At 36.4% G+C, this 20,389-nt stretch overlaps 3 protein-coding genes across 8 annotated transcripts in view; 2 read left to right on the plus strand and 1 right to left on the minus strand.

Moving 5' to 3' along the window:
* kcc (solute carrier family 12 member kcc) overlaps nt 1-20,389 on the plus strand; it is a 173,277-nt gene that overhangs the window by 119,671 nt on the left and 33,217 nt on the right. Inside the window, exon 1 of one of the 5 annotated variants that reach the window (XM_089838147.1) lies at nt 4,908-5,116. The exons of 3 other annotated variants lie outside the window; for them this stretch is intronic. In XM_089838147.1, coding sequence (XP_089694273.1) covers nt 5,074-5,116 — 43 coding nt within the window. In that variant the 5' untranslated portion in view covers nt 4,908-5,073. Of the gene's footprint in view, nt 1-4,907; nt 5,117-9,084; nt 9,785-20,389 lie in introns of those variants that run through there. One more of the 5 variants, XM_089838146.1, reaches the window with a different exon arrangement.
* Nucleotides 9,931-11,545, plus strand: LOC149677143 (uncharacterized). The gene is made up of 3 exons (XM_089838511.1): nt 9,931-10,142; nt 10,206-11,482; nt 11,535-11,545. Exons 2-3 carry the CDS (start codon nt 10,363-10,365, stop codon nt 11,543-11,545), a joined length of 1,131 nt encoding a protein of 376 aa, XP_089694637.1. The 5' UTR covers nt 9,931-10,142; nt 10,206-10,362.
* On the minus strand, nt 15,497-18,412 carry LOC149677144 (uncharacterized). 2 transcript variants are annotated; one of them, XM_089838159.1, is made up of 5 exons: nt 18,217-18,412; nt 18,037-18,153; nt 17,683-17,972; nt 17,445-17,621; nt 15,497-17,149 (listed from the first exon to the last, which is right to left on the minus strand). In XM_089838159.1, the coding sequence occupies exons 3-5, from the start codon at nt 17,963-17,965 to the stop codon at nt 15,825-15,827; spliced, it is 1,785 nt and encodes a 594-aa protein (XP_089694285.1). In that variant the 5' UTR covers nt 17,966-17,972; nt 18,037-18,153; nt 18,217-18,412; the 3' UTR covers nt 15,497-15,824. The 2 variants fall into 2 exon arrangements, with proteins under 2 accessions (XP_089694285.1, XP_089694286.1); XM_089838160.1 differs by having other exon boundaries at nt 18,037-18,412.

Below are 20,389 nucleotides of genomic sequence, written 5' to 3' on the forward strand. Positions count from 1 at the left end.
TTTTTAGCCATATCGTAGTATACGATAGGCTCTTAGTTTGACCCGAGCTGTCGTAGTAGTAGTAGTAGTAGTAGTGGCCGGGGTTGTCGCTTCGTTATCGTCAGATTTTAGCTTAAAAGGAACGTTATATTACCACAACCCACCCATAGGGGTTACTGGGCTCGGTTAGAGATTTAATTTTAATTAAATTTTTCAGGTCAGACCCGGGTTTCGAACCCGGGCCGCTGGTGTAGAAGACAAACACTCTACCCACTCAACCATAGAGACTTGATAAAAACCTCGAGTTTTTTATTATTTATTCTTATCTCTAAAATGTCGGGGTGATGTGGGGTGGGGTACCTCTTAATCTGTGGGGTCGGAAACTTTTGAATTTTTATCTGTGGGGTCGGATACTTATGAATTTGTATGTTTGGGGTTTTTATATATATATTTTTTTATGTATGTGCTAATTAAATAGATAACGATTTTCCCCGTTTCCTACCTCGCTCCTCATGTGTTTCGTTCTCGTTCGGTAGCTATCGTCATCTATGTTATGTTTGACTGGAACGTTTTGGCGGTTAATTCAAATGTGGGTTTAGATAGAGCTAACATAGTGTTAAATGGGCGTTATGCGTCTGATCATTTTAGCATTGCTAAAGGTAATTCGAGGGGATAATCACTAAAATGCGTAATCACTATAACTAAACTTTCTCTTTCAAAAGTTTCTGGGCATAAGTCTTTGTCAGAAATTTATAAGATGCGATAAGTGTGCATCGGCATAAGTCTGTTGTAAACTCATCGAGGGGATTATCACTAAAAACTATCTGTTCTTCGATTCGCCGGAATATTAGAATTACAGCATAAGTAAATTTATACGGTTATAATTTAATCACTGTTTAGAGTAGGGAATCGAGGGGCTATTCACTCTGATTTTATGCACGGTAAATCATTTTAGCATTGAAAAAGATAGCGCTATTCACTCATTAGGGTAAGGTATAGAGGGGTTATCCACTCGTTAGGGTAGGGTATAGAGGAGCTATTCACTCGTACGATATGGCTACTATTACGAGCCCTTGGGCCGTCTTGTTTTCTTTTTCTTATGGGTATGGATGGGCCAAGGCTTAACTGTAGAGCGTGAAAAGCTTTGACAGATTGTCCCGGTAGTTCATTTCGTAACTTGTCATTGTTAGCGTTGAATCTCCGGCTCTTTGGGGGAAGCGGCAAAAAATGATTATCGTCCTAATTAAAGGGGGGTTCGAACCACCCCGGTTTCTTACCACCTTCTTGTCAAAAGTCACCTGTCACCGAAGACAAAGGCTTAAGGGGAATGTCTTTGTTATTACTGCCTGTTCTAGAGTGTTGTGAGGATGAAGTATAGGGGAGTTTCATCAACCACCTCGGAAAAACTATTTTTAGTGTGTTTGCTTATCTTTTCTCTCTCGCGCTCTCTCTCGTTCTCTCTCTCTCTCTCACTCTCTCGCGACAGGCGACAGAACTAGCCATCCAGCTGCTTTTGTTTCTTAGTTCCGTCTAGTAAACAATAATATTGGTGAGAGTATTAAGTCTCTCGAGATTAATCTTGTAGTATACACGCACCGTTCCGTAGGTTTAATGAGGTCGTATATACGAAACTTAATTGGTTTTTAATTTAAATGTAAATTCGCTTTGTGTTGAATGAAGTTCACTCGAAAAGGAAAGTGGAGGATTTTAATATAAAAAGATCCGGAGAAATTTCTATTTCGCAAAGAGATTCAGAAATATTTAAAAAATAAAATTTTCTCTGAATATTCTGTTCTGTTTTGTTTTGACTTTTGAAACTTTAAAAATTTAACAGAATGTTCTTTGGTTGAAGTGAAACATTGCAATGGCTACTAGATATGTCAGTGATATTTAGTTAATTAATAGGTAAAAATTAAAATAGTCGGGTAATATTTATTTGTTTAATTCTTTATATTTTGACAATTAATTTAGGCGTATTTATAATTTACCGAAGGGCCTTAATTCTAAAATGTATTAGGGTGCAGTCCAATCCATTAAGCATCGTATTCAGACTCCGCGGTCATCATAGTTGCGTTGTTTATCTTGTTTTCTTATTCCTTGTCAGGCGTCCTAATTGATGAGTCTGTGTTTTTGTCTGGCTTTTCCGTGTGTGGCATCCTTCCTAGAAGCTTAATTGCGATTTCACCCAATCTGAAAGCTTCCTTTTAATTAACTATATATGTGGTGTATAAGCTCCAATGTATTTACGCTTCTTATCACTTTCAACCAACTACATGCACCCTCCCTTGCGTGGATGGGTTTTGCGTATGCTTTTATTTCCTAGCGCCATATTTAATTGGTTTATAAGTCGTCTATTATGTGTAGAAATTTAATTTAATTCGTTGTTCTAATAGTTATTTAATTGATGATTAATTAGGCTTAGGCTTAGGGTCAGGTCTAACCGAGGCTTAGAAATTATATTGTTTTTCACGTTGCAGGAAAGTTTTTTTTAATCTAGTAACTAACAGCTGCAAGGCAAAAGCTGTTACTGGAGTATAAGTATACCGCTGAAATAATTGATACGGTATTTTTAAAGAGAAACTGAAATGCGTAATCAATGCTCAATTAGTATTTACGTTTCTAATTTAATTAATACACTCTTGAAAATCATAACTCGAAAACAGTGACAAAATGGAGATAGAAGTTGTATTTTCGACTCAAAATCGATTTTCCAAAGAACATTAATACACCAACCCCTTAATTTAGTTACAGTTTTATCAGAAACACCCTGTATATTTAACGTCCACTCGCTCTGAATAAAGATGCAACTTCCTTTGGGTGCAGTTATCGCAAGATAAAGGTTTTGATCGCTATATCTGAACCTAATCATACACAGCGCTAGAAGTTCATTATTTTATCTTTGATCTTTAACTATCAAGGCTTAACCCTTTCTCTTGTTCCGTTGTTTATCTTACATTTCGTGAATGGGCCTGTGCTGCACCCTGCATCGGTCTCCTTAAAAGAGAATAATTGATAAATGACATATATTTTTCGTATATATATGTATATATCTTTGATCTTTGACTTTGGTCTTCCTAAAGGAGATGCGCGCTATATAAGCAGCAACAATGCATTGTCACGAGTCCCTTATAGGAAGCAAGCAGGCAGCTAGGCCTAGTCTTCTAGACTATAGCGTGCACGAGCAATTTCCCGCCACGAGCTGCTCCTATGAATAGCTAAAGGAAACTTATTCCGGGCACTACAATCCAAATTCCAGCACGCGAGAATCTCACTCACTCTCTCCTATAGCCTCATTTAGAGCTGGTTACGCTACTAACCTCTTTTTTCTTTGCCTAGCTAAGCCTTACAGTAAGCACGTTTGAAAAGAGAAGGTTCTATAGCTATGGGAGCATATGGATTTTGTGTGTGTTGTATGTTTATATGAACGTGGAGGTTTTTTTTCTAGGGCAACGTTGATCGTTTTCTGTAGTATTCTTTTAGGGGCTGAGGTCATGGTTAAAGTTTTCTCAAGTTCTTTCTTAATGTTTTAGGTTGAAGACTGAAGTATCTACAGGGTGTTTATGATAAGTCTGTAAATGAATTAAGGTTAAGGGGTTCATGTTGAGTCGAAAATGTAACATCTATCTCCATTTTGTTTGCAACAAGGGATACTGTTTTAGAGTGATTTCATAATTTATGCAAAATATCTCACATCTAATAAAAATAGGTATTTATTTTAGTAATTAATCTATCTATAACTTTAAAGCGATGTTTTAATTATCGTTATATTAGTTTAGTTTACACCCAAAATGATTATTTTTAATTTTTATCTAAAACATTTTATGGGCAAAAAAACGTTTTAGGGTATTTGAAAAGTCACTTTAAATGTGCTTTATTAAAGGGGAGCTTATCTGGTTGTCGTTAATGTATATCGCTTAAGGGACTCCTGACTTTTGGAAAAGCTAGCCCTAATTAGAGCCAGGTTTTTTAATTAAAGTGGAACCGATTCCAACCTATTTCGATCGACGACTTCGTTTCTAGACCGAAATCGCTATAAGCGTGAATTTTCTACTGACGTTTTACGATTAACGGTGCATGGGAAACTAGGCTTAATGATACTAGTTCCAAATTACAAAGTCTTTTAATGCTTTTTTTCTTTCTGTTCTTAATGAGTCTTCAAAGAAAAGGCAATCAAAGGGTAAAGGTTTTAATGCACGTCGTGGTTCCTTACGCCGGAAGAAACTTGGAAAAACTTTATTTTGTTTACCGTTATGGAGGTGTTATTAAGGTTATCGATTTGTATGAAAAGAATTGAACTGAACTCGTAAATATATTAGGCCGTGTTTCGCGCGAAAAAATTATCTTAAATTCTGAATCATCAAAGGTTCATGTTTTTCTACTTATATTGTTTATATGAACGGAATTGAATTGAACTGAACTCATAAATATATTAGGCTCCAAACTTCGCGAGAAAAATTATTTGATCATCGAAAGTTCATCTTATTTCTACTTATATTTTTATATGAACTGAACCGAATTCATAAATATATTCTTCCCTTTCTCGTGCATGATTGGTGGTGGGAAGGTTCGTGTTATTTCAACCGAACTGAATTAAACTGATAAAAAAACGTAAGGTTTCTTTCAATAACACTTGAAAGAATAACACACCATGGTGTTTGTATTAACAATAACAAAGTTTTTTCACCCCCGGAAAAACACGTAAGAAAGACTAATAAAAACGTGGCAGACTAGACATAATACGTCTACATTCACATATTTTTAAGTAAAGATAAGATGTCCTCTATTAAAAAAAAGGAAAAAATCACCCCTATTTTTAGTCACCCAGCATATTTTGAACTTTAAACCACACCCTTGAAGTGTTTGTGAGCGGAAATTTCTGGTTTAACGTTGTCATATAGAGACACTCGGGTCTGGAAACTCATCGTTATAATTCGCGTGTTTCCTCGGTGTACCCGATAATAAAGTGCGTAGATTTTTAGGCCTAAGTGGTGCTTATGACCCTATAAAGTTTCCTCTAAAACTTCCACAAGTATTTTATATTAAAAAGTGTTGGTATTTACAAGTATCGTTTGTGATAGCGTGCACGTCGGCGATATGATTCGGAGGTTGAGCCGGAGATTTAGTTCAACAATTAATGGTAAGCTTTAATTACTATTCCTTGTAGCTTTATGTATTTCTCAATACCAACACGGTAGCAACGACTGTGTAAAATGATACGCGGATTATATGCTTTTAATTGGTGTTGTTATTAAATTTCGGAAGTTTGACGCGTATTATACACCCCTTTCGCTGTCAAACATTTGTTGAAAACTTTGCGCCTTGTATGTCACAGCTCGGTAGCGATTAGAGCTCTTGATAATTTTCCTTAAACGTGTTCGAGTGTGTGAATTGGACAACGCCGGTTTCGATTGGTAACTGATAGCGAAATGTGTAATTGGAAGCGCGCGAATATGTAATGCAAAGCCCCCCAAAGCTTTCCCGAGTAACGAGCGCTCTACTGGACCATGCCATGGTCGAGAATTTCTGAATTTTCAAAGTTAGTCAGTCGTCTTTAACTGATCAATATTGTCAACTTAAACCGCGAAGGTAAATTAAACTGAAGCATTTACTTATTTATTTAAAATTTACTATGTTCAGTTTTTGGGCTTGGAGTTTCAAGTAAACATAGTCTCAGATATAAAGATTAAGGAGAATTAGGCCTATTATGATATCTTCGGTTTATTATACTTCTACCTCGCGTATTAATCAGGGAAGACTTAACTCTATCGGAGGTCGTAGCAAGGATGCGATGCTAATTTCGGATTCTGGCTTCCGGTTTAGGCTTAGAGAGATAGAAACGTATAAATCTGTTCGAGTCCAGTCAACATAGGAGTGTATTCCACAAATATTTGATTGAGATTGTAATTATAATTGAGGTTGGAGATTTCGTAGGTATTTGTTTAAGTCAACTCGTTCGCTTTTAGTACTTACGTCGCATACGTATTGTGTGGTTAAGGATATGCGTAATTGGACCAATTTTCCATCACTGATGAACCAGAAGAGCAAACTGCATACTGTCTTTTTCTATATAAATACTTTCTTCAATTTGATAGTTTTAGTCAGAACTCATTCAGTAGATTAGGCTTAGTGTCGTCTGCTCTTTTTTTTTTGTCTTTTCTTCATCCGACATCCGCGCTGTTACAACAGTTTATTTCTGACCAAACACTTTACTGTTTCATCTGTAACTTTTTGGTTAATGTTATTTGGTTTTATGTGTTATTCCGTGCCACATAAAAGCGCCATTTAGTACCCTGAATGATTAAGCCTAACAATACAATAGCCAAGGCCTAAAGACAGTAACAGTTCTCTTATCATTGTATTGTCTAAATTGCCAAAGTTGGTCTGGTCTGGGTTATATCCTTCCGGCGGAGTCCCCAGGTTTTAAGATTTGCTAGGGGGTATTTTTTTGATGGCTCCAAAATGTTTCCACTGCAGGCCTCGTAATCGAATGTGCAGCTTCCCCCGTAATCGGCTGCTAAGTAAATTTTATTCCTAAGCCTTTTTTTATTTTATTTTATTTCCTTTCCTTTTCCTTTCTTTACGAGTTTGCTTCTGCCAGCTTCTATAGGTTCCAAACGAACCAATGGGGATGGTGATTCTTCTTAGCTTCTGCTACAGTTATCGACTATCTTCAGTTTTCTTCCCCCCCTTTTTCCCCCCGCCAAAAAGAAGCTTCATCAGTACAGAAGATACGCTGCAACGTCCCCTTTTTCGTTCGCAGTTTCCTATTCTCTGAAATTCGTTTTGTTCCAACTGGAATACATAATACCTACTTGGAATAATTGTGGTACCGTATCTCCCCATGTTAGTTCCTTTTTAAGCGGGTATTGTAGGTATACCGGGCTTGAGAACTCCTCAAAATTCTGATCTGATGGCGTCTTTTTAACTGCGATTTCATTGGCTGATAGCAACGCGAGGTAGAGCGCGCGTGCGCGAGGTTCAACGAGTAACGAGATAGATTATTCGTGAGGTAAATGCAGGGTACACAACGATTTCTAGTAGATGTATGCGTTCCTATAGTTGCAAGGAAAATTCGAGCCAGGAAGGAAGTTAGGGACGTAGTGGTTGTTGAAATTTCGAAGGGGAATTGACTTTAGTTAGATAACTTGGTTAAAGAAAACAGGAAGTACTTAATAAAAGATGCGCGCTAATCTCGGAACCAAGTCGATTCTTGGATCAGCCTCGAATCTTTGTTTAAAAGATAATTTTAGGAATAGTTGTAATACACAATGCTTATTTTGAAAACTTAGCATCCTTAAGTTTGAGCAAGAAGTTATATCAGTATCTCAGAGATACTGATATAACTTCTTGGTTTGAGTGACTGAATTGTTACTAAGGTCTAGGTGGCTTATCTGACGATACAACATTTTGACTCAACTAGAGTTGAGTAACCTATAGTTGGGTTGGGTCGTGCTGTGAATATTTTTATTATTTTTTAGTTTCTTTTAAAATTTACATTTCAAATAGAAAGACAGTTGTAAGCATGTAGGACCATTTTATTTTGAACAAAAATAAAATAAGATGGCCAAGGGGCATTTTTTGCTTTTCTTTCGTTGGTAGCTGGCTCTAAGCTTAACCCGAATTTGATTTGCCCATAAATCGAAAGAAAGATACAAATTCTGAGAACCGTGAAATTGGAATTTCATTATAAGATAAATGAGATGCGATTTTAGAACAATTCGATTTGACATAGTTAATACGGTGGAAACTGACTCGATTTTTAAAAATGGGCAAAGACAATATATACGTTATAGCTTTGCCGCTATTAACCATTTTAACAAGGATAGATTAAATTTAGCATCTTGTAATATCAGATGACGGACGGAACGGGATATGTAATAGTATATTGAACTTTTGACCTTTTTTCGTTTCTTTTAACCTTTATTGGTTAAGCTAGTGTCTTCCCGGAAATGTTCTAATACCAGTAAAATCCCTGGATTCTCTCCGAAACGTAACCTTTACCAATTTTATTAGTTTTTTATTGGATTAAATCGTTAGTTTAGTTGTATCTAGGTTTAGAAAACCAATCTTAAGGAATCTCATTTAAACGAAGTAAATTTATATGGGTTTTCATAGAAAGACACTTGATTTGGGTGCAATAATTAGAATTTACTCGGTATTTTCGTAAAATTGCAATTAAAAAGATTGGTTTTATTGGATTATTTAATGAATAATTAAAATTTATTTATTTATTTATTTTTGAAGTAAAGAATATCGGTATAAGATTCAATTGAGGACTTGGGGAAGTTTATGACATTTTAACCACTAACTTCAAAAGAGACCCATAAAGCTCTTACCCTAATTCAAATCAACAAAATTATAATTCAAGCTATCCTAGTAGCTCTTTGGTTTAAGCAAGCAACAACCCATGCATGGGTAAGAAAAAAATATATTATTTCATCACAGTATAGTGGCTCGTGAACGTAAAATATTTCTTTTTATCACCCACTCCAAAATTTGCTGAGATATAAAAACATAAAAATAGATTCTCTAACCCCACATTGAGCTTGAAGATCTTAAAGAAGAGAGCAAGAGAGAGGCAGAAGAAACCGCGTTTTTACGATACCACTAACCTAGATTTCCGTATAGAAAGATCACTGCAAAATTCCAGGGAGTTTTTAAAACACTAAGTTCACGGTGAACGCTATAGCTTTTGAACCATTTTCTTTAATTTTTTTTCATTGAGTAAGTTGCGTTTACTTCTTTAAATCATGTTGCTTCTGATGTTTACCTGTATGAGCTAAGCCTTGGTTTTAATCTAATTCAAATATTTATAATCAAAAAGCTAGCTGCATTAGATTTATTTGTGAAATAAAAATCAGGCTTTCGTTCCATACACACTGTATATTTAGGATGCGCGCGCACGCGACCGTTTGGCTTTGCTTGGCAACAGGGATACGTATAGAGGGGGGGGCTGGAGGAAGGCGGGAAAGAATTTTATCCCATCGATTCCCTTCGCGTTCCTCTTCCCGGCAGAGCGCGACAACCTCGGCGCGCTCTTATTCCTCAGCAGCACCGCAGTTTCGGTTACGTCGGGACGGCTTCGCTTTCCGATTTTTGTGGACAAAAACTCCTGGCCCCTCGTACTTGGGCTTCCCTTAACTCTAAACCGTGCGAATCTAGATAAAGAATCCGAGACTCTTAATCGTCCCTAGTTTATATAATACGAAAAAGAGAAAAACAGTCGCGTAGGGTGTTAGGGTTACGTTAGGCTTAGCGGCTGCGAAAAATCGTCGGCCTGAGCGGCGGCTCTACGAGAGCTTTCTAACGGCGGTTAATTTTTTTTTCACCCTACAATACTCTCTCTCGCGCAATGCGCCGCGAGTTTCCCGAGCTGTACCATTCGCTTCAATCGACGAGGACGCGTAACGCCGCGGCAGTTTACGAACCGCCTCGGCGGCCACTCATTCCTAACAACGTGCGTGAACCCTGAATTAGGCTTAACGATTCGCGCCGACGTAATTTGTTGTTATTGTATATAAATTAAAGAAAAAACTTTATCTTCGTTGGACATTGAAGAAGACTATTTTATCGAACTAAAACTCCGTTGTTAAGTTTGAAAAGTTTCGCGGGAAAAAAACGCGAATAACTATTGCCAAAGTTGTTTTTTTTATTATCGATTGAGAACCGATCACGATGGAAAACGCGGGTAAATTCGAAGTGACCCAGGTTCAAACCCCGGATGGTGGGGTTGATTCCGGACTGGCGCAGACACCAGTTTCCGATAAGGATCAAGAGAACACGGTTACTGACCGACTACTACCAGGTTAGCCTATACAATATTAGCTCCGTATTTTTTTCATAATTATTTAAAACAATTATGCCTAAAACCTTAACCTAATTTGGTATCACGTGAACTTGGGGTCAAAGTTGATGACTGCGCCACGTGTAGCCTATAGGCCTAGAATTAGCCTTATTCCTGATCAGCGCCACTAGGCTAGTGGCGAATTTTCGAACTATTAACTGACCATAGCCAATCAGAGGGCGCCAAAAACGGAAAGAAATTCTTTTTTACATTTCTGCTTGTTTTTACGAGTTAGCGGGCAAAAATCGTCGGTAAACGAGTTTTACGCGTGATTATTTCGTCCTAGAAGAGAAAACATCTTTGAAATGTCTGCTTTAAGGTATTTTTCACGATTAAAAACGATTTCAAATGACTGAAAATAAACTTTCGCCTTTAAAAACAGGAAAAAAGCAAGTTAACACGTTAAGCCTTGGCTCAATATTGACAGTTGAGTTGTCACAGTGTAGTATATTGCCACAGTTTGCAGAAACTGCATTATATAATGTACAATTCGTAAGATTTAGTTTAAATATAGTAGTTGTAACTCAAGATTAGTCAAAATGTCCAAGATTAACAACCGTTGTATCATAGAAGCCTGTAGAAACAGTCAAAGTTACCTTTCTTACCACGCCTACCCTCGAGATAAAGTTATGAGACAGAAATGGTTAGGCGCTATAGCAGCTGGGGTAGGAACTAAACCACTAGACCTGAATAGTTCACGAATTTGCTCCAAACACTTTCTACAGACAGACTATTTTCCAACTATTGGTTCTCAATGTAAACGTCTCAAGCCATTCGCAATTCCATCAATATTTGAAAATACAAAAGTTTTGGATGCAATGCCGCATTCCCCTACTGATAGCCAAACAGTTCCTAAAGAAGCATTTGGACATATGAGTCCAGAAGATAGAACACAGTTGTTGGAAGAAATGGGAGCATTACATGTTGATCCAGAGGAACTTAATCAATTGCGTACCTATCCTAATCATCCTGAAGAACCACTACCAACTCCGGAAGTTCAACCCCAAGTTGGTGCAGCTGTTATTTCACCAGTGTCATCATCAACCGCAAGTAGTGGAATATCATTGAAATCCACTTATACACCATATACACCACGTAAACAAAAACTCCTAAGAAATGAACTGGAGTTATTGTTATTGCGTAGTAAAGAGAAGTTTACAGTAACGAAGTTTATTAATAGTGATAAATCAATAAAATACTACACGGGATTTGGTTCTTATGATGCGTTTTGGTCATTTTACCAACTTTTACTGCCAGAATGTTCTAAACTCAATTATGTTGGACAAGATGCTTCTCAAACTACTGACAACCGTGATAAAGAGTTTTTTGAATTGGTGAAACCGGGTAAAGTGAGAAAACTGAATACGATGGAAGAGTTCTTTATGACGCTAGTAAGGCTGAGGCGAGGAATAGAGGAACAGTTCCTAGCTGATTTGTACAACCTGTCTCAAGGCTATGTTTCTAGAATCATAAACACTTGGATATTGTTTCTTTTTAATCGTGTTCCACAATTACCAATATGGGCTTCTAAAGAAAGAGCGAACGAGCTAACATCAAAGAAAATTAAAAAAAAATATCCAGGCTTAAGACTCATTGTTGACTGTACAGAATTTACTCTACAAAGACCTTCGGCTTCAGAAGCGCAGAGAGAGTCGTTCAGTATGGGGCGCCAAACCGGACAAAATTCGTCCAAATTACTGGTATATATTAGTCGAAATCTGATATATATTAGTTGAAATCTGATATATATTAGTCGAAATCGAATATATATTAGTCGAAATCTGATATATATTAGTCGAAATCGATATATATTAGTCGAAATCTGATATATATTAGTCGAAATCTGATATATATTAGTCGAAATCTGATATATATTAGTCGAAATCTGATATATATTAGTCGAAATCTGATATATATTAGTCGAAATCTGATATATATTAGTCGAAATCTGATATATATTAGTCGAAATCTGATATATATTAGTCGAAATCTGATATATATTAGTCGAAATCTGATATATATTAGTCGAGATATATATAGTCTGATATATATTAGTCGAAACCTGATATATATTATAGTCTGGAGAATTAGCAGAAAATCATGCACTTTGTGAAGAAAGCATGAAACATTGCACAGTGATAAATAAAGGCATTTCTAATTAATTCAAGATTAGAGTCCACCTCTAGCTCACCTGTGACATTTGTGACAAGCTTTCAAAAGTCCCCTAACGACACATATATTTGAATTCTGAAATTTATGAAGCTCCCTAAACTTCGTTGCAAAGCGAAATACGTCCAGCCGGGACTCGCTAAGGGCATTTCCACGGGGGCCGTCTGTAAAGCGAAAACATACGCAATTTGTGCAGTCTTAAAGGATATAATATTTTTTAAAGCAATGGAATTATTTAAATATAGAGAACGCACACAATTTTAGTTTTAACACTTTTTAGTAGCTCTATTTGAATATAGTATTGCTTTTTAATTTATCGTGTTCTTAAAATTATTTTTCACACCCGCCACATTTTCGAAGTGCGGTGCAAGGTAAATTTGCTTTGACACATTTGCATTTGCCATGTAAACCTTTAAGGCACCCACTTTTAACCATTTCGCGACAAGTTTCTGCCGCTGGCGGCATTGTCAGCCATATTGGTTGCCATTCTATGGTACTATCAGGTTGTACAAGTTTGGTCATTCCGAAGTTAGACGCGTCCGATAAATACGGCTGTTTTACCAATGTCCGCCCCCAAAAGTCACTCGAAGCATGTGTTGTAACCATAGATATATTAAAAGGGTAGATACACAATTCAATGGGAGGTCGACGCCGAAGGGGCAACGAGCAGACAGCCGCTATTTTCTGGGGGTAGCCGTATAAAACGCCATCTATCGGGAACTTTCGAAACTAAATTAAGGGATGAGTAGTGGCACTCTATGTTAACCCCCTATAGGGCATAATAAGTCAAACCTTCGGAGATGCCATTACTCCATTTTATACGAGCTAAGAGCAGAAAAACCTTTTATAAAACACTTGGAACTTGTATTTCTACTTACTTTCGAGGAAATACCACCGTTTTCTGAAGGTAAGTCTTTTTTTATACATTTATTAGTAATAAAAACATTTAAGGCGAGCTAAGCCTTGGTCATGGCCATAATGTAGATTTGCACATAGAGAAAAGAGAGCGTAATCTGCCGTGTTTTACAAGACCAAGGCTTAGCTCGCCTTAAATGTTTTTATTACTAATAAATGTATAAAAAAAGACTCTTACCTTCAGAAAACGGTGGTATTTCCTCGAAAGTAAGTAGAAATACAAGTTCCAAGTGTTTTTTTAAAAGATTTTACAGGTGTAAAATTTATAAAATACGTTTTTCTGCTCTTAGCTCGTATAAAATGGAGTAATGGCATCTCCGAGGGTTTGACTTATTATGCCCTATAGGCGGTTAACATAGAGTGCCACTACTCTAAGCTCATCCCTTAATTTAGTTTCGAAAGTTCCCGATAGATGGCGTTTTATACGGCTACCCCCAGAAAATAGTGGCTGTCTGCTCGTTGCCCCTTCCGCGTTTTTTCGTTAAGCCTAAGCCAGCGAAGTGGATCTAGACCCTTTATAGTTTTACTATATCTATGGTTGTAACTACGCGGTGCCAGTCATCCTCTCTCTCTCTCTCATTCCCCATCACATTTTAACGCAAAAGGAGAGAAAACCGCATGGTCAACTTGCAAAGCATTCTATGAACTAACTCATGCTTTACAAACCAAATTCAGAAGTCCTTCTAAAATAGTCGTTAAAGAATTTCTACCAACTATAAAGAGATTTGTAATTACGTATGAACATTGGTAAAGCAGCCGGACTAAACTGGCACAACTTCATAGTACGGTAGAATGGCAACCAAAATGGTTGACAATGCCACCAGCGGCAGAAGCTTGTCGGGAAATAGTTAAATGTGGGTGCCTAAAAGGTTGACATGGTAAATGCAAATGTGTAAAAGCAAATTTACCTTGCACCGCACTTTGAAAATTTGGAGGGTGTGTAAAATAATTTTAAGAACGCAATAAATTAAAAAGAAAAATATTCAAATAGCGCTTCTTAAATTGCATTTAACGTTGTCTATTTTAAGTGTTAAAACCAAAATTGTGTACGTTCTCTATATTTTAATCAGTTCCATTGTTTTAAAAACATATAATATCCTTTAAGACTGCATAAATTGCGTATGTTATCGCTAGCGAGTCCCGACTGGACCGTCCGCCTTTCGCTCTGCAACGAAGTTTAGGGAACTTCATAAATTTCAGAATTCAAATATACAGTATATGTCGTTAGGGGACTTTTAAAAGCTTGTCACAAATGTCACAGATGAGTTTGAGGTGGGCTCTAATCTTGAATTAATTAGAAATACCCTTATTTATCACTGTGCAATGTTTCATGCACAGTGCATTAGTTTTTGCTAATCCTCCAAACAATAATATATATCAGATTTCGACTAATATATATCAGATTTCGACTAATATATATCAGATTTCGACTAATATATATCAGATTTCGACTAATATATATCAGATTTCGACTAATATATATCAGATTTCGACTAATATATATCAGGTTTCGACTAATATATATCAGGTTTCGACTAATATATATCAGGTTTCGACTAATATATATCAGGTTTCGACTAATATATATCAGATTTCGACTAATATATATCAGATTTCGACTAATATATATCAGATTTCGACTAATATATATCAGATTTCGACTAATATATATCAGATTTCGACTAATATATATCAGGTTTCGACTAATATATATCAGGTTTCGACTAATATATATCAGGTTTCGACTAATATATATCAGGTTTCGACTAATATATATCAGGTTTCGACTAATATATATCAGGTTTCGACTAATATATATCAGATTTCGACTAATATATATCAGATTTCGACTAATATATATCAGATTTCGACTAATATATATCAGATTTCGACTAATATATATCAGATTTCGACTAATATATATATATATCACTTTTCGTCTAATATACATCACTTTTCGACTAAAATATATCACTTTTCGACTAAAATATATCACTTTTCGACTAAAATATATCACTTTTCGACTAATATATATCAGATTTCAACTAATATATATCAGAGTTCGACTGATATATATCACTAATATGTACGAATTTTGTCCGGTTTGGCGCCCCATAGTTCAGTGCGTATAAACACAGCAACACAGCGAAAGCTCTTATTGGAATAGCTGGCGCGGGACATATTACATACTGTTCTAATCTTTACGCTGGAAGAACATCTGATAAAAAGTTAATACTTCATTGTGGTGTTCTAGACATGCTAGAAGAAGGCGATGCTATAATGGCAGACCGTGGATTTGACATTGCTAAAGAGCTAGCTGCAAAGAAAATTAAGTTAATCATTCCCGAGTTTCTTAGGCAACGGGACCAGTTCACTTCAACTGAACTGTCTGAGAGTCGTAGCGTTGCTGTGGCCAGAATTCACATTGAAAGAGCTATTGGTAGGATTAGAGAGTTCAAAATATTAAAACGAGACATTCCATTAACCTTGGCACCAATGCTTCAGAAAATTTACATTGTTTGTAGCTATTTGTCAAACTTCACAGGACATTTAGTAGCGAATGTGGACTAATAAATGAAGAAAAAAATGTCATAGCTTAAAAATTATATTTAATGTACAAAATAATGTCAAAACAGAGCTCCCATATGCTAAACCTTTTAATATGTTGACAAAGTTGATATAAACAGTCATTAAAGAAGTATTTTATAACCAGAAAAGATTTATTTTGTTCATAGGATCAATATATCAAAAATTCGCGCTTGAATATTTCAAACGGAATACAAATGCTCCTAGCTTCTCAATATCCACATTGCAACTGTAGATAGTGAATCTAACTTGACTGTCAAGAGTTTGAATTAGCTTGACGGGTTGTAATTGTCTCCGACTTAAAGATATAACAAACACATAACACCAACCATCACTTAGAGGTTGTGGAAGGCTTATTAAATAATTCTATTGCAAAATAGGGTAAGAGAGTCATAAAATATTTGCTGGTAAGTTTAGGAAATAACTCCTGGTTGATGAAGTTGTTATCTCTCTCTATGAGCAGTATTTCCATGTCCTCCGGTGGCACATAAACAACAAGAAAACACACTGGAAGGTTGCATATCAAGAGCTGGCCTTGAATCTGGTGGTAGACATCAGACGTTTTGCGCAATTCAATTTCATTCGTCTCATTGTTCACAAAAAGATAAAAATCCCCAGCAATCGCTTTGTCCCTTATGCATTCCTTATTTTTGAAGATTGCGTATGGGCACTTAATTTCGACAATGTAGAGCTGATCTTCTATGCTTACTAGACGATCTGGGCTGGCACCTAGGAAACTGAACTGTGGGTTTACAACCAAACCTACTGATGTGTTTTGTTGAGTTTGGATTTTTTCTAGAAATAATGCAAACGCTTCTGATTCATGCCTTATCCCATGATCTAATGATTTGGCCTTAACAAATGATCTCTTTTGCAAAAAGGTTTTCACCGCATCCGTAGTTTCTCTCATTTTTGCGAATGTGCCAAACATAGACGCCGTTAGTCTGTGACTTCTTTGTTTATGCCAATAAAGAGACTTGCTTTGCAAGCGAGTTTTAATCTCAATGTATTTAGCAACAGCCAAATCAACTTCTATACTCTTTAAAACCTTGACTTCGTTTTCTGTTAAGTTGCAAACACTAGCGTTCCTTTCCCTTTCACCGGTTTTCCCAATCCACTCCCACAGTTTGTCAATTATATTTCCGTTTTGATTTATTCTTGGTTGAACTGGCACGCACCCATTTGACTTAATGGTGCCAATAACCGGTAAATTTATGTTCATTTGTTCGAAAAGTTTTACAAAATTTGTTAATTTTTCTCTTGATAATGGCTTAGCGTCAGCCGGCATAACATTGAAAGTGGAAATCTGACTTCCCAAAGTACCCTTTTTTTGCTTTGTGGGATCGTGTTTCACTATTTCTAAATCATTGAACAATAGAGGTTCGTCAGTTCTTGGTTTTTTCACATGCCACATTTGAAGGCGGGTTGTACAAACACCTCGTAGAGGTAATGTTTCTTCTCCTGCCCTTACGCAGTTCAGTAACTGATAAAGTAACGCGATAGAATGTTTACAATCACCATTGGTTCCGGCTGGGCATGAGCATGATATCCATTTGAGTCTATTGGGCTCTTCATCAATAACGAAACAACTAAATAAGTTATAAGAAGTTGGTCTTCTATCAGCATCACAAGTTGCACGGAAGTAAAGCAAGTTTCCTAAATCAGAAAATCGTGTTATATACATTATTCATAATTTTGGGGCTAAATATTTTCAGGCTAGAAGGGTTCATATCATTGGCGCTAGAAGGGTTCATATCATTGGCGCTAGAAGGGTTCATATCATTGGCACAAGGTTACATGTAGAAGAAAAGTGCAGACTACTTTTTCCTCGGAGTAGCCTGGTCTCCTGTAAATGGTATGAACCCTCCTAGCCTGAAAACAATGTATATAAACAAGCATGTGTAAGTATTATTTATGGTAAATTACTTCACATTTTATTTTATATACAAACCTTGAAGATTTGATTCAATGCCTAAAATCTTGTCCTCTTTATAAAGCATGAACCCTTGCTTTTGCTCACGCTTTGTTGTAGCATGAGTTTCCGCTATACCATCAGACAAGTCGGTCAGCTCTAATTTTTTACCCCAACCATTCTTAGGCGTTACTCGGCCTTGAAGTCTAAGCAAACCTAATTAAAAAACTGCATAATCAATTGACCAATTACCTTTTAGGCGTATTTATTGCCCTACCTTCTTTTGACATATTTGGATTAACCGCCATTACATCAATACATGCTTGACATAACCATTCATCTTGCATTAAATTAAGTCGTACTTCTTCCTCTAAATTTACGCATTTTGGATGATACCATTCCAAGCACGTCCCACATTGTAACATCTTTTGCGTAACGTCCTTTGGTTGCTTACATATACAGAATAAGCGCCTCGAAGATTCTTCAGCGAAACACGTTGAAGCAACAAGTCCACTTCGCTTCTTAGGCCTCACACTCTCTTCGGCGTTTCTTTTTGACATTTCTTAACTAAATTTGAGGATTAAATTTCACCGTCTTGTTTGAATGAGAAAAAATACGAGCTTTCTTTTACTTTCTCTGCTCAACCACTTCTCGAAACCATTATAGTATTCTAATGTCCATGGTCGAAACTGTGACAACTCAACTGTCAATATGGAGCCAAGGCTTAACGTGTTAACTTGCTTTTTTCCTGTTTTTAAAGGCGAAAGTTTATTTTCAGTCATTTGAAATCGTTTTTAATCGTGAAAAATACCTTAAAGCAGACATTTCAAAGATGTTTTCTCTTCTAGGACGAAATAATCACGCGTAAAACTCGTTTACCGACGATTTTTGCCCGCTAACTCGTAAAAACAAGCAGAAATGTAAAAAAGAATTTCTTTCCGTTTTTGGCGCCCTCTGATTGGCTATGGTCAGTTAATAGTTCGAAAATTCGCCACTAGCCTAGTGGCGCTGATCAGGAATAAGGCTAATTTCTTCTTCGTAGTATAATTTTGATTTTGCATTTCATCGCGTATTCTAAATAAATCTACACGTTTGCTTTTTGTAAACGCGTACGTGTTTAGGTAAGTGTAGCGTAAACAAAAAAGCGTAGGCCTAACGTGTGTTGACATGTGTTTGACTTTGAAAGCGTACGGGTATTTGAATGCTTAAACGTAAGTCAGGGAAAACACTCGAAAGTTCATTTATATTCCGAATACCATTTCTCCGAATTAAACGCGATGCACAGCTTAAAGTCTACCATTGTCCAAGGTCACGTGACGCGTGAAACTTAATTTAATTTTTGAATACCAATGACGTCAGGGACCATAGACAACGGTGAAATAACATGGTTATAGCTCTATACGTAGGCGTATGCGTTCGATTTCTCCTTGAAGAACATTGCTCCACTTTTGATATCAGACTAACTCTACCTGTATACTTATATATTGATCATTTAAGTCTAGAACGAAAAAACGTCACGAACCCCCCCCCCCATTGAGGTAAGAGAGAGAGAAAGGGTTAAAATATTATTTTCCTTTTTCTGTGTTTAGGAAACACGCGGGAACTACCTAACCTATTTAGAAGTTTCTAAAACCCTTACGGTTCGTTAACTCTTAGCTTTAGAAAAAGCAAAAATGGTAGTATAAATAAACACCTAAAATATGGGAGAATTGTTTCTCGCGGCTGTTTTGCCCCTCCCTCCTATTAAAGTAAACAAAGAAAAAGAATTTACAAGCAAATGATAAGATTAGGGTCACCGATAATGGACAAGAGATTTAATTAAAGTCGCGGCGGCAATATTTCATATGGAATTGAGCCCTTACCAATTTAAAGGGAAGAACACCTGGTAAAAATCATTATTTCACTTCTCCCGTTAAAGAACGTGAACTTTCTGTTCTCTCCTTTAATTAAAACTACCCTCGCCTTATGTCTGATCACGCCGACATGAAGGCCCTCTTAGATAGCTCCTCCCACTGCGTACTGCTTCGATTTTGACTCGGATTCAAAAATTAAGAGAATTAAATTAAATATTTAGTTAAAGAAAAAATAGTGGTTAGTTTATACTGTTAATTAAAGTTTGAATAATTAGTTTTATTGTGTAGTAGGCCTAGGGGGAATAAGATTTCAACAGCACGTGCGATGAGCTTAAAATTAAATATTTAGTTAAAGAAAAAATTATGGTTAGTTTTATACTGTTAATTAAAGTTGAATAATTAGTTTTGTGTAGGCCTAGTAGGGGGGATAAAATTTCAACGGCACGTGCGATGAGCTAATTTAATTTGAATTGAGTCCTTTGGGATTTTTTATTTAATTGGATTTCCAGGAAATTCTCAGATTTCTGTAAATAGATCCTTCGACAGCGTGGCAGAGATCAGGTTGACCCTTGGACGGATCTATCTCTTCCATGCTATTTGATTTTATAAAAATCTCTTATAGATTTCCAGGAAAAAAAATTATCTCTCCTAAAATCTATTTTTAGCTTCATCCTTTTCCGTCCGTAATGCACGGTACGCTAGGCTACTCTCTAGTGATGAATTTCACTCTTTCAGGCTTAGAATTTTGAGAGGGTTATCTTTTTTCTTCTCCCCTCTCTTTCCCAAAAGAAGAGCAGGATGAGGGAAAATGATGGAGGGAAATTTCTTCGTGTCCCCACGAATTGTTTTAAGCCTTTTTAAAATTTAATATTCAAATTTTTTTTCTTCATCTTTTTTATTCTGTACATCTACCTTATATCTTGATGAAAACTTTATCAGAGACTTCTATATACCTTTTGGGGGGGGGGTATATATTACCAAATTTAAACTGTTAAAGAGATGAGTTTGCGTGAGAAAAGGAAATTTCTGATGTAGCTTATATAATGTCAAGTTAGTTGGAAGAGGGTTGGAAAGGACTCAGGAGTGTGGCCCGAGGATTCTCTACTGAATCCAGTAGAGGTATAGGAATAA

Source organism: Phalangium opilio, unplaced genomic scaffold (genome assembly GCF_054372755.1).
Source record: "Phalangium opilio isolate 3A_F unplaced genomic scaffold, DU_Popi_V2 ptg000045l_1, whole genome shotgun sequence".
NCBI lineage: Eukaryota > Metazoa > Arthropoda > Arachnida > Opiliones > Phalangiidae > Phalangium > Phalangium opilio.